We start from the raw sequence: 15,222 nt of genomic DNA on the forward strand, positions 1-15,222 counted from the left end.
GCAATGTGCAATTTATGTTTTGTTCATGTAATGGCTCAGGTGTTTAGCATCATGTTTTGTTGATGTAATATCAGTTGTTGTAATATGAGTGAACAATCTGAGTTCGTGCAATAAAGTTCGTTTTAGTCCCCCCTTTGATTTAAAAATGTTAATTGTGGTCCCCTTTGCTTTTAAAATTGTTCACGATGGTCCCTTTTTCCTTTAAAAATTGTTCAAGGTGGTCCCTTACTATATTACTATAATACATATTAAGGATACCTAGCAAAAAACATATATAATTACATAATATCACTACTTCCAAATATCACAACATAATATCAGTACAACTATAATAAGATATTTAATTAAAGTGCTTAATAAGAATTCAACATACACAATGAAAGTGTTTGATAAGAATTGAACACAGACAATGAAAGTGCTTAATAAGAATTCAACATACACAATTAAAGTAGTTAATAAGAGTACGTCATACATATTTATACATCCAAATTTTCATATAAATCTATGGATCTTTTCTTCTAATGTTTAACTTTTGCCTTTGTATTGGCTGACTTAAATCTCGGATGGAATCTTGACTTGGTTGTGGTGGTTGAGGAGATTGGGGACTTGATGGCTGTGAAGGTGCAATGGGTTGTGAACTTTGTGCCTGTGTTGGTTCTGTTGGTTCGATGATGGTTGGACGTAAAGGGCACATTTTTTTGTTGTGCCCCAGTTCACGGCAGATACTACATCTCTTTCGCTGCCCACCAACACTCATCTGGGTCCCATCTTTCGTTAGCTCCCATGGCTCCATTCTTTTTTTCTTGGGTCTCCCAGGCATGTTCCTCTTAGGTGGTGGCAGTACATCAGGAGAACTAGTTTTTTCCCATAGGAGGTGGCCATTCACAGGATAGATGATGGACGCATATGCTTCTTCATATGTGGATTTCCTGAAACAAATTGGTATAAAACTTTCTGGATCTACATTTGAATAGTTCATTAATGCAACTACATGACAACATGGGATGCCACTGATCATCCACTTCCTGCAGCTGCATTCTTCATTGTCCAGGTCCACTGTGAACTTGTTCCCAATGATTGAAACATGCCTAACCTCAAAAATCCTTCTTGCAGACCAGCTGAATAAATGAACATAAATAAGGCACATCAACAGTTGGATATGAACATAAATAAGCCATAAGAACAACTAGATATGAACATAAATAAGGCATAAGAACAATATTACCTTGGGATCCAATATCTTGACAAATTACATTCCTTCATAAGTCTCTTTTTGATCTTTGGACAGACATTGAAATCCATACCTGCCACCTTCGTTCTGTTCGTGGCCCATCTTTTCATCAAATACAATCTAATATCCTCCAGCATGGTTATTATGGGTTTTCCCCTGGACTGCACAAGAACACTGTTGAATCCTTCACTGATGTTGTTATCCAGAGTATCACACATTGCTTGAGTTCTGAACCTACTTCTTGACCAATACCTATTGCACGAGAATGAAGAAAATGAGTTACCAAACATGAGTAATGCAAAATCTGTGTGCATGTAATGGAAAGAATGTACCTTGGGGGAATGGCTATGAGGTATTTATATGCTTCTTCATTCACTACTCTGATATTCAACATCTCTCTCTCCCAAGCTTGGGGGTATGTGCTTGTGGCAGCCCTCCACATCAAATTCTTCAATATCTGACCAGAAAATCTTTTCCTAAAGTTAGCATAAAGGTGCCTGATGCAGAATCTTTGTTCTGCCCTAGGCAAAAACTCTTGGATAGCTGGCACCAATCCCTGCCAACATCAATTATTTAATCAAAAACACATGATTAATAAAGTTTGCAAAATAAAATAATTAAAGTACTACATGTACCTTTTGCTGGTCAGACATCCACGTGTATGCCTCACAAACTTCATTGCCCTCAAGGTCTTCAACCAATAATTGCAAAAACCAGGACCAACTATCTTTATTTTCGACTTCAACTACTGCATATGCAAGGGGTAGCATTTGCTCATTTGGATCCCTCCCAACAGCAGTAAGCAGCTCTCCCTTATAAAGACCTTTCAAAAAACACCCATCTAAACAGATGATGGGTCTACAACTAATAAAACTATGCTTACATGCTTTAAGACAAACATAACATCTCTGGAATATGGACTGACCATTATCACTGTTCACTTTGACCTTAACCGTTGACCTAGGGTTACTTCTCAATACCTCATGTGCATAGTCATAAATCCTTCGAAACTGTTCTTTAAAATCCCCTTCACGTTGACTTGATGCCATTAATTTGCCCTTCTTGCTTTAGAAATTGATACATTGGTGTTCCATTTCCTTAATGCTTTGGTACGTATGTCTTGGACCTTTATACTAGGATTGTCATGCATAGACTTATCTATTTCATGACTCAACCACTTACTATTCGTCAATTTTATGTTCAGTTGCCTGCTGCAAGAATGAACATCCACAATCTTCCTTAACTGCCAAATCTTGCGTGATGGCAAATACCCACAGTAAGCTACCCATGGACACTTTTTTTGCCCACCCATGCATCTGACCCTTAACCTACGGTTATCATTTTTTACAAACTTAAGAGCCCTCCCAGCATGAATAGCATAACTTCTAATGGCTTCCTTAAACTCATCCTTATCGGTAAATATAGTACCAAGTTCCCATTTGTAATCTGACATTGACTTCTTTTTACCAAATGTAGGAAAGGGACCTCTACTTGGTCTGTCCTCAGTTTCATCCTCCTCACTTGCACTATTATCTGGAGTTAACAGCACATCTGACTCCCATTCATCATCTGACAACCCCTTACCATGTCCTTCTGCTTCGTTATCACTGTCTTCCATCCTGTATTCTGAATCACTATTATCCAAATTACCTACCTCCTCCAAGTTCTCTTCAACAGAAACATGTGCTTCATCCTCCTCAGTATCCACTTCCACTTCTTCCTCACTGTCCACTTCCACTTCTTCCTCACTGTGCATTTCCACTTCCTCCTCCCTATGCAGTTCTACTTCTTTCTGACTGTGCAATTCTACTTCTTCCTCACTGTGCACTTCCACTTCTTCTTCACTATGCATTTCTACTTCTTCCTCCACTCTACCTACTTCCTCTGTGTCAACTTGCACTCCATCATCTCTCTCCAAGTCACCACCACAGTTAAGAGGACCTTCCTCAACCTCCTGTTGCACTTCAACAAGACCTTGTACACCAACCTCAACACCACTACCCTCACCACTGTCTGCAGGCCCTTGGCAAAGGTAAAGAATTTCATCCTCATTTTCTACAACCACTGCTTCGCTCACTTTATGTACAACATACAAGTTGACTTTCCCCAACAATTTTCCCACATTCATCATGTTCAAAGCTCCTTTATCGTCATATAGCTTATATAAAACATGGTCAATATCGTAATATAACTCATGTACTTCAATGTAACCCAAATCCTTAAGTGAATCTACTACTCCAAAATAGCTCCATGTATCGGGGTCAATGTCTCAATAACATATTTCCCCACCTATATATTTAAAGGGCACTTCCTGTATCAAGGTCCCACCGTGGTGGACCACTACCTCAAACCTATCGTTAGACATCCCTACACTGCAAATGGAAAAGGGGGACCACTCATTAACTTAATTTAACACACCATGGGACCAATTCCAACACCCAACGACAATACTTTTTCCATAAACCCCCCACCATGCCACAAATATAATCATATTTTAAACACAACAAATATAGAATCCACCCATTAAAGAAAAAGCAAAAACAGAATCCACCCATTAAAGAAAAAGCAAAAACAGAATCCACCCATTCAAGACAACAACATAGTAACAACAGTAATGCCATCAATTACTATAACAACAACATAAGAACAGTAATGCGATCACTAACCTCGAAGTTGATTTCACCAAAAATCAGAATCTGCACTCTTGGAAACGAGATTGTTCAACCCTAAATCGCCCCGAAATCGCATGCAGATTTTACCCCAAATGTAATTGTCAAATTTTTTTAACCCTATCTTTTAAATTAATTTAAATTAATTTATTTTAACACATATCAGCAATTCACAGTGCCACCTCAACGAAAAATGTACAACTCATCAGTTTTGTGCCAGTTGGGCAACTGTGCCGTTAGTCTTTTTAACGCCGTAACCAAAAAGGACTAACGTGCATCGTTTTTGCGAAAAGTAGGATGTTAGTGAACTTTTGAAAAAAAGGAGAACCACTTTGAACAGACCCTACGAAAAGAGGGACCAAAATACATATTAAACCTTTTATTTAAAATGTTGAACATTCAAAGCAGAAAATGACAATTTATGTTAATTTTAGGAAAAGAAAATTAATTCTCGATTAACTTTAATTAAATAAAAAATATAGATTTAATTATTTTAAAATAAGGCTTAATTGTAGAAAAAAAATGAAAGTACTTATAAATTTCTTTATTTGTGAGAACCTTTAATTTATTGACATTTTCCATTACTAGTCAATTACATGGTCAGCTTTAATGCTGACGTCATTGAATCTTTGGTCAGCATTGGTGAATAGTTCAGTAGCCATGCTCCATACTTTTTTTCAAGTTTAGATCACCCTGTTTTAAAATATTAATTGTTGAGATATATTCATTAATCTCAAGTTCACAAATTAATTATGCAATTAAACTTGATTTCGAATGAAGTAATTTGGATGATTTTTGTACTGAATATAACTCGTTGAATTTTATTAACTTTTTTTTATGATAATATATAAAGTTAAATCAATATTACAAATTTAAACATTAACGAGAATTATTTTAATTAAAAATCAAACCTTTAAACATTGATTCAAACACGTAATAATATATAAAATTCAATATTTTGAATATTTTAATGAACTCACTAAAGTAAACTTAGTGATGAAATGTTTGAATAATTGTATATGAAGTTTCACTATTATAAAATAAAATAAAATTTTAATAAAACGGCGTGTGTTTACATTCATTTGTTGTGGTAAAACTTTATTTGACATTCAAGAATAATATTATGTTATTTCTTTAGATAACGACAAAAACGATAACATATATGTTCAAGCATACCATCTTTTCACAATTAAATATTATCTTGAAATGAAGATTCTTTTCACGATTATTTTTCCATATTTTTGAAAAATAATCACATGTGAACTTTGAATGTTGAATACAGCAATTTGGTCAATCAAGGTATACAGAAAAAAAGTTTTATCACGATTAAATTATTATTTGGTAGAGAAATAGGCCACTGATATGGCTGTCTATTTTGACTATATTAGTGATTTTCTATTACATAAAATGATGATAAGGATGTAATGATAAAACTAATGCTTAATAATGAATGCTGGGTAGGTCGGGTCTTTTCCCATCTACTTCGTTTCTGCATATCAGCAACAGCGATAGCGAAATTAGAATGCCCTCACGTGCTTCTTGTCGTGTACTTATTTTAAGTTTGGAAAATGTTATTTGGACAACAAAAGTTTGACACAATTTTGACAACGGCGACGTGGCAGCTGTGCATTGGCTCAGTGAATTGAAAACAAACCAGAAAAAACCCAAAATACCCCTCACCCCGGTTCACTGAGCCAATGCACAGCTGCCACGTCGCCGTTGTCAAAATTGTGTCAAACTTTTGTTGTCCAAATAACATTTTCCTTTAAGTTTTTAATATGGTGTTCTGTGCATGGTCCAACTTGTAGACTTGGTAGGTATCATTTAGAATATTTAAATTCTTCCTAATAGAACTTTATAATTATTGACTTAAAAATCACCGTAAGCATATTTAAGAACTTTTTCACTAAAATTAAAATGAAACTTATAACAAGGTTTTTTTTGAATTTATTTACATCATGTTATGCATTAACATGAAATGTTAACATTTCACATGAGTTTGAGCACATGACCAAACAAATTGAAACTCATGAAAAAAAAAAACATCTTTTAAAAACTAATAAAACTTAATCGTTGAGAGTTAAACAACTTTTTAAAAGTATATATGAATATTGAAAGGTAAAGAATAAAACTAAAGAAAATTCAATCTTTATTAACGAGATTAATGTTAACAAAATCAATAACACATAATACTTTCAAGAAAGATATGTTTCAATAAAAATGAAAATTTTGAGTAACATATAAAAAGAAAACTCGAATCATTTATTTTAAAATCCTTGAAATTTTTATTTAACGTAGATCTTATTATTATTATATCATTCAATATCACTTAAAGAACATAAATCCATCATTAATGAATTTTATTTTTTTAAAATTTGACAATAAATTTTTCAGTAACTGATTTTTTTTAAATTATTCAATAATTAGTTTTTGAAAAATCATTAGTAATTGTATTTTTTAAAACCCCCATTAATAATTCCATCCATAAATACATGAATAAAATAGATGTTAACTTTCTCATCAAACGTGACAAAATATTTATTATAAATTAAACAAAGATAAATGAGAAGAAGAGAAAAAAAAGAAAAAAATAAGAAAAGAAGGACAAGAAAGAAGAAGACGAGGAGACAATGACGAAAAAAACCACTATAGCAGCAAAATCAATGGTGGTAGTAACAACAGGGAGGACGAAGGAAAGAAAATAGTAATAGACATAACAATGATGACAGTTGAAAAAGAGAAGAAAGTGACGAAGAAGAAAAAAAACAAAATTATAATATTTACGGATGAATTTATCTATAAAAAATTAACCAATATTTACTAACAAATATTATCAAAGATAATTATCGACAAATTTAAGAATAATTACTAAATTTTTTTTATTATAAATAATCAGTGAAATATGTTTTTATACGTTAGATCAAATCTATCAACAAATATTTTATTAAGATAATTTTGTTTTATTAAAAAATTTATGTAATTACCGAAAAATATTGTAATATGTTATATTTGGCAGTATATATATAAAATATATAAATAAAATAATATAATAAGTTCTCTGATATAACATTTCTCTTATACCCTCTATAGCTTTGATAACCTCTAAAATCCCTAAAGGGCAATGCCGGAAATTAACTTCCGCAGCCGACATGTGATTTTCAAATCCCAATAGTTCTCACGAGTGAATTTCAAATCAATCCGATAAAATTATTTAGAAGACTGAAAATTGACATATTCAAATGGACAGTCACTAATCTTTAAGTTGAGAATTAGTGGATACTAATGCTTTAATTTCAAGTGGGAGATAAAATAAGCACTTGGCCCCACCACAATTCCTTATTGAAAAATGCCAAGTATACCAGTTATTCAGGTGGGTAGCTGTTAAAATACAAAATCAAGTCTTTGTGGCAAGTGTTTCCAATCGAAATAAAAAAGAAAAGTCATAGCACGAGATGTTAGACCATATGTGTGGTAGTTGGTATATAGGCGTTTTGAGTTTGGTTTATGCTCTCATGAGTTGAATCAGATTCTATATAAGGGGAGCTGGGCAAGGTAGGATCCTCAGGCCAAAATCTTGGTTACTTATCCTCAAGCTCGGGATCACAAAAACAAAGGTCAGACAAACACATTCACAACCATGTTGCTCGAAATTACAATTGGTTTGCTGGTGCTGGCTTTGTTTTTGCACTTGCGTCCCACACCCACTGCTAAATCAAAGGCCCTTCGCCACCTTCCCAACCCTCCCAGTCCAAAGCCTCGTCTTCCATTCATTGGTCACCTTCACCTTCTAAAGGACAAACTTCTCCACTATGCTCTCATAGATTTATCCAAAAAGTATGGCCCTCTGTATTCTCTCTACTTTGGGTCTATGCCAACCGTTGTTGCCTCCTCCCCTGAGTTATTCAAACTCTTCCTTCAAACCCACGAGGCTGCTTCCTTCAACACAAGGTTCCAAACCTCTGCCATAAGGCGCCTCACTTATGACAACTCAGTGGCCATGGTTCCCTTTGGACCTTACTGGAAGTTCATCAGGAAGCTCATCATGAACGACCTTCTCAACGCCACCACCGTCAACAAGTTGAGGCCCCTGAGGACCCAACAGATCCGTAAGTTCCTCAAGGTGATGGCCCAAAGCGCACAGGCTCAACAGCCCCTTAACGTCACCGAGGAGCTTCTTAAGTGGACCAACAGCACTATCTCCATGATGATGTTGGGTGAGGCTGAAGAGATTAGAGATATTGCTCGTGAGGTGCTTAAGATTTTCGGGGAGTACAGTCTCACTGACTTCATCTGGCCATTGAAGAAGCTCAAGTTTGGACAGTACGAGAAGAGGATCGATGAAATATTCAACAAGTTCGACCCTGTCATTGAGAGGGTTATTAAGAAGCGCCGAGAGATCATGAGAAGGAGAAAGAACGGAGAAGTCATTGAGGAAGAGCAGAGCGGAGTTTTCCTCGACACTTTGCTTGAATTCGCTGAGGACGAGACCATGGAGATCAAAATTACCAAGGAGCAGATCAAGGGTCTTGTTGTTGTGAGTTTCCTACTTCTTTTTGATTGGTCGGCTTCATCATCATATTTAATAATATATGTCACTATAAGAATAACCCTAGGGATAAAAGTCTTTTTAAACTGTTGGAGTATTTAACGAAGGAAATGATAATGCTATACTCAATAATTGTTATTATAGTATTGGTGTAGATAAGGTGACCACATATAATGTGTATATCAAGACAAAAAGTATATGACGAGTTAATTGGATTTTTATTTGATGTTGCAACGTAGACTAATAGACAGTCGTTTGTATGTGCAGGACTTCTTCTCAGCAGGGACAGATTCCACAGCTGTGGCAACTGAGTGGGCTTTGGCAGAGCTGATCAACAACCCTAGGGTGTTGCAGAAGGCTCGGGAGGAGGTATACAGTGTTGTGGGAAAAGATAGACTGGTTGATGAAGTTGATACTCAAAACCTTCCTTACATCAGGGCGATTGTGAAGGAGACATTCCGCATGCACCCACCACTCCCTGTGGTGAAAAGAAAGTGTGTGGAAGAGTGTGAGATTGACGGGTATGTGATCCCAGAGGGAGCATTGATACTTTTCAATGTGTGGGCTGTAGGAAGAGACCCTAAATACTGGGACAGACCATTGGAGTTTCGTCCTGAGAGATTCTTGGAAACTGGAGCTGAAGGAGAAGCTGGGCCTCTTGATCTTAGGGGCCAACATTTCACACTTCTCCCATTTGGGTCAGGTAGAAGAATGTGCCCTGGAGTGAATTTGGCTACTTCAGGTATGGCAACACTTCTTGCATCTGTTATCCAGTGCTTTGACCTGCAAGTGGTGGGCCCACAAGGACAAATATTGAAAGGCAACGACGCCAAAGTGAGCATGGAAGAGAGAGGTGGACTCACGGTTCCAAGGGCACATAATCTGGAGTGTGTTCCAGTTGCAAGGACAAGCGTTGCAGCTAAACTCCTTTCCTAGTTCACAAGATATATACAACAACAGTGTCTTGCCACTCATACAGTTGCTTTTGTGTGTTTATAATAATCGTTTCAATAAGGTGTCTTTGATACTTAACGAAGTCAGGCACACTCAGATGTATCATCAACTCCAGTTTATCAGTTTGTACCAATGTCATGTAGAAGTTTTGGATCTAAGTCAAATTCTTTTGGAGAATCTTATAATGTACTATATATTACCAGTCCCTTATAATAATATTTTAACAGTTTGAATCGAAAAATTATTTATCAAGATATAAGATAAAATTATTTATATAATAAAGTAATTTCAATTTTTCCTTTTCAACAGTAAGATATAAGATATATCTAATTTATTTTATAACATTATTGGTTTTAAATAAGATTTAAAAAAATTTAACTTTGACTCTTTCTCCATGGATTTTGCAATTTGCTAGAGTATATAGTATCCTACAAGCAGTAAAAAAATCATGCTAATTCATAGAAGAAAAACCGGAAGACTGAATTTGGGGATTGTGTAGATTTGACACCTTCTTTTATAAAGGTCTCTGGCATATGAGTCTACTGACTCGATCTCTCTAGTACCCAAACTCAAGCAAACATCAATAGCTCTCAAATCAATGGATTACTTCTTTTGCTCCTTGATTCGGTTCACGAGTTATTTAACACTACAGAAAATGAGTATTTAACATCGTTTATTATCAATGATAACAAATAAAAGTGAATTTAAAAAGTAATTAGTGTCGATTTTGTATAACACTTATACTCAACATTAAAATCAAGAACGCTAATTCGTTAGTATAAGCTTTTGAATATCAACTCTAATTACCATTAACTTAGCCGACACTAATTTATGATTATTTTTTAAATTATAATTTTTAATTAGTTAGCATAAGTTTAACTTATTCTACAATATTTTTATTATTTTTAATATTAGTTTAATTTGTTCTGGCGACACTAATAATAATAAACTATTACAAGAAAGAATTTTGCCACCGATTGTTTTAGGTATTGTACTTTGATTTAACAAGAAAAACATAACCGAGATAAAAAAAATAATTTTTTGGCTTCAGTTATGAACATAGAGATAAACTTTATTTGGCTTCCAATTTTTTAATAATTGAAGATTAATCCTTTTTAATTTAAAAAGAAATAATATTAAAGGTATTACGCTTCAATTTTTTTAAAAACGAAAGTAATTCCTTTTATAATTTAAAAATTATTTAATTTTAAGGGATACGATGCTTTAATTATTACTAGAACCGAAGCCTAATATCCTTAATATTAAATTATTTTAAAAATTAGAAAAAGATTAGACTTTAATTATGTAACATCCTAAAAATATAGTATGAAATTATATTAATAAAACATCACATAATAATAAGGTAGAACTGTTACTGTAAAGAAAGTTAACTTACAGTTACTCTAAAATAACTAGAAGATTTAAAAACTTTACAAAATTTCTATGTTGATACGGAACTATGTACAAGACCGATCGATATTATGCGAAACAGAGGGATCCTCTCCTTCCATTGCTTGCTCCAGATGAAAACTCCTCTCCCTCTGCTCACATCCACATGATGATTATTGCAAAGGAAAAACCGAACGGACAAACATGACAAGACAGAAAAGAAGGGTAAGTTAGAGTAATTTAATTGATTACACTAATAATGCAAATTAAACAAATACATAAGCATGTGTCAACCGAGCATTTCAAGCATACAATGACCGACCATACATTATAGGCAATGACCGAACACTTGACTTGACCATCTGGATTGTATGAATATGTAGCTTGGGGCTGTTCGTGCACCCGGGTGATGTAGTAACTGGAGACCCTCAGCTGCCACCCGAGGTTAGTCCATTATAACTCACCTACGATACCCTATAGGCTAGGACCTCCTGCTATTCTCAAGACATGAATTAACCATCTCTACTTGAGACTTGGTAACCACTAGAATGTTAGGATGAACGACGTGGATTTCGTTGTCCATATTCATACTTTACCACCACCTTGATAACAAATCACTGAGACATTCTTCCTTGGAATTCTTTTTCACATCCATATGACAATTATCATACAATACTTTCATTTTGACACCATTATGATAATGGATACATAAGCCATCAAAGCAATTGGAACAATTAATTAAAATAGCACATTGGAATAAATATAAGTATAGGCCGAACATAAATCACCAAACATATATGAATAAGACCGAACACCTGTGAATGTTGGAGACCAAATGGTCTATCACTACCTAAAGAACAAGACCGAACGATCAATAATAGATACATATGAAGAGAGGGTCGAGCACTATTAATGACCGACAACTAGATGATTCCGAGTACCACAACATGACCGAATACTACCACTAGGCCAAGTACTAAGTTTAGACTGAATGCTTATGGCTTAGGCCGAACACCTATAGCTTAGGCCGAACACTTAGAGTTGATACCGAATACTAATATAAGACCGATTTCTAAAATATCACCAAACGGTCATTAACAAGTAAGCCCATGAGAGGTCGAACGCAATTAAGACCGAATACAAGTACGAGACCGAGCACTACTAAACCGAACGCTAATACAGAACTGAGTACGATTAGTAACGAACGCTAATATGGAACTGAGTACGACTAGTAACGAACGCTAATAAGAACTGAGTACGACTAGTAACGAACGCTAATACAGAACTGAGTACGACTAGTAATGAACGCTAATACAGAACTGAGTACGACTAGTAATGAACACTAATACAGAACTGAGTACGACTAGTAACGAACAATATATTCAATTAAATACTAGCACATGACCGATCGGTCATTAACTGAAAAACTCTACAGAAGTAGAACTCAGTTAAGACTGAACACAAAAAGAAAGTCAAACGGTCAATGAATGACACTCGGCGATCTGCAGAATAACTACAGAATTATGATCAACAACTATCTTTACCAATATACTACAACTTCCCCAACTTCTAATCATCCAAACAAGATTCATATACCAATTTATGCCTATCCAAATGTATCTAAAATCGTTCTAACCTCATCCCAAAGAGTATTATACATCTTTCAAGTCCATGTATTCAAAAATTCATATTATACATGAGATGAATTTTCAATGGACTCTCATGTATTATACATCTTTCAATGGACTCTCCAAAGGTACCTAAAATCGTTCTAACCTCATCCCAAAGAGGATTATAAAATGAATTTTCAAAGTTTCGATTCATCCTATCCACTCTCATGTATTCAAAAATTCATCTTTCTTCATTAATGTTAATGACACTTTCTAATTTACCTTAAACCCGACGTCTCGGTGAAGAAAGCCTACTCCTAATCACTAGTTTACAATGTCTTGTCTCCTTAGCAATTATTCATGCATTACATTCGCATAGAAGCTTAAAGGCAACCAATCCTCCTATCCCTATGTCTAGGCAATATTGCTCTTTGGAGAATTTCTTCAATTCTAGATTTACTTATATGTGTCCATACAAATAACATCAATGATCATGCAATTGAATGAGTTAAACAAAGTATGCATAGAATATAGAAGAAAAACCCTAACAATTAATGAAAGAAAGCATATAGATTAAAGAACCAATTCAATACATGAGAGTTTCAAAGGATTATATCGGTTCCCCAACAATAATGAAGGTTTAGTTCACCATAATCATGGTGAAACTAGATGAAAACAATGAAAGAATGAAAGATAGAACCCTAAAAGTTGAATAATAGAGCTGGAGCATCCAAAATCCTCCTCCAAGGGGTGAAGAAAGTGTGATTTCGCCTCTTTCTGTCCAAAGATACTAACCCAAATTCGGCCAAAACCTTATATAGCTTCCTAAAAATTACAGAAAATTGGCCCAAGGCCCAATAAAATGGCGCTCAGCGGTAATTACCGCTCAGCGGTAAGTGCGATTCTTCTATTTTGACGCTCAGTTGCAGTTTTGCCCCTCAACGTTGATTGCGGGACTTTAGAGTGCCGCTCAGTGGTAAGAGTGGCGCTGAGCGGTACTTGCGGCTCTTCTTTTGTGCACTTTTTCTTCCTTTTCTGAGTCCAACTTCTAGCTACTTCACTTCTTTCATTCAATTCATCTTAAAACCAAGCATAAAATCCGTCCAACTCTCTTATTTCCAAAACATAAGCAAAAGCATGATTCCAAGCTAGTTTCTAAGTCATAAAGGTTGTTTTTGATGTCAAAATTAAGTATAAAAAAAATAGTTTTTCAACTGTTATCACAACCCCAAACTTAGAACTTTGCTTGTCCTCAAGCAAAAAAAATGTAACTCAATCTTCCACCAATCCATACAATGGTTCACCACATCCAAAACTCCTTCTTTCAAGAAAAGTAATTACTCAAATAAGCTCAACACAAAGAATTCAGTCAAGATGCACACATGTTTTAGTGTTCACATAATCACATAGTATTCAACAAATGCTATTCTTATGAATGATCAATCAATTAAGCATAGATGTTGATAAACAAATTTTTAATCCCTGAAAACAGAGTCAAAAACTTGTTAAGACCTCGGCAAGTGTACTGAATCGTATCAAGTAATTAAAAATGGTAAGACCAAGTATCGTTTCCCAAGAGACTCACGACACTAAATAGTTATGTGATTACTCAACTAATAAAGACTCTAAAGAACAAATTTTGGGGGTGTTGAATGCAAATGCAATAAAATAAACATGAATGCAATTTGATCAATTGAGGTTAAACACAAGACTGAATGAATGAAGTTGATGATATTATTGTTGGGTTTAGATTTCACCTAATTTACTCTCATGTATTTATGAATTCGTCTTTCTTCATTAACGTTAATACCACTTTCTAATTTACCTTAAACCCGATGTCTTGACGAAGAAAGCCTAATCCTAATCACTAGTTTACAATGTCTTGTCTCCCTAGCAATTATTCATGCATTACATTAGCATGGAAGCTTAAAGGCAACCAACCCTCATATCCCTATGTCTAGGCAATACTACTTTCCCCAGATCTAGATTTCCCCGTATGTGTCCATATCGACAAAATCAATGATCATGCAATTGAATGAGTTAAACAAAGCATGCATAGAGTAAAGAGGAAAAACCCTAACAATTAATGAAGTAAAGCATATATATTCAAAAATCAATTCAATACATGAGAGTTTAAGAAGGTTACATCTTTCCCAACAACAATAAGGTTTAGCCCTCCATCGTCATGGAAAAACTAGATGAACAATGGAATGAAAGAATAAAAGAGATAGAAAAACCCGAGAAAGAGAAGAGGAGAGCCGTCACCATCCCCAAATCTACCCCCAAGGGGTGAAAAATTTGTTTTTGTGCTTAAGCCATCAAAAGATACATTCCTAGGACGTGCAAGTCCTTAAATAGAACATAAAAATAACATAAAACAGGTCCAAGCCCACTTAAAATGGCGCTCAACGGTGATTTCGGCACTTCAAAACTGTCGCTCAACGCAACTTTTTCTGCACTCTGGTTGAATTTTCTGCATTCCAACCATTCGGTACTTTAACTCTTCTTTCAAATCAATCCAATAACCTATAAAATCAAAGGAATTTAGCACAAAACCATTAAATTCACCTTCAACTCTCTTATTCACAAAACTAAAGCAAAAACATGAGTTAAAGCAAGTTTATAAGTGAAAAAGGGTTGATTGATTATCAAAATTAAGTATAAAAATAACTATTTTTAAACCGTTATCAGATGTAAACATGTGTTCATCATGGAATCTTTCCTCACCAGATAAAGTGTTTCACTCAAAGACACAAGTGTATAAGAGGTCACTCATTCACTCTAATATCACAATGTCACATGAATTAGCTTTTCCTTTCATTT

At 34.8% G+C, this 15,222-nt stretch overlaps 2 protein-coding genes across 2 annotated transcripts; one reads left to right on the forward strand and one right to left on the reverse strand.

The window, feature by feature from the left end:
* Positions 1-502: 502 nt before the first annotated feature.
* LOC148206125 (uncharacterized) lies at positions 503-2,280 on the reverse strand. Its single transcript, XM_088106666.1, has 5 exons — positions 2,157-2,280; positions 1,867-2,054; positions 1,564-1,787; positions 1,226-1,483; positions 503-1,118 (listed from the first exon to the last, which is right to left on the reverse strand). Exons 1-5 carry the CDS (start codon positions 2,278-2,280, stop codon positions 503-505), a joined length of 1,410 nt encoding a protein of 469 aa, XP_087962792.1.
* A 5,109-nt stretch (positions 2,281-7,389) lies between these two features.
* Positions 7,390-9,577, forward strand: LOC124839830 (2-hydroxyisoflavanone synthase). The gene is made up of 2 exons (XM_047315759.2): positions 7,390-8,434; positions 8,714-9,577. The coding sequence occupies exons 1-2, from the start codon at positions 7,538-7,540 to the stop codon at positions 9,380-9,382; spliced, it is 1,566 nt and encodes a 521-aa protein (XP_047171715.2). The 5' UTR covers positions 7,390-7,537; the 3' UTR covers positions 9,383-9,577.
* The last annotated feature ends 5,645 nt before the right edge of the window (positions 9,578-15,222 follow it).

The sequence above is a fragment of the Vigna umbellata genome, chromosome 1 (assembly GCF_029865625.1).
Source record: "Vigna umbellata cultivar VRB3 chromosome 1, Vumbellata_1.0, whole genome shotgun sequence".
In the NCBI taxonomy this organism is placed as follows: Eukaryota; Viridiplantae; Streptophyta; class Magnoliopsida; order Fabales; family Fabaceae; genus Vigna; species Vigna umbellata.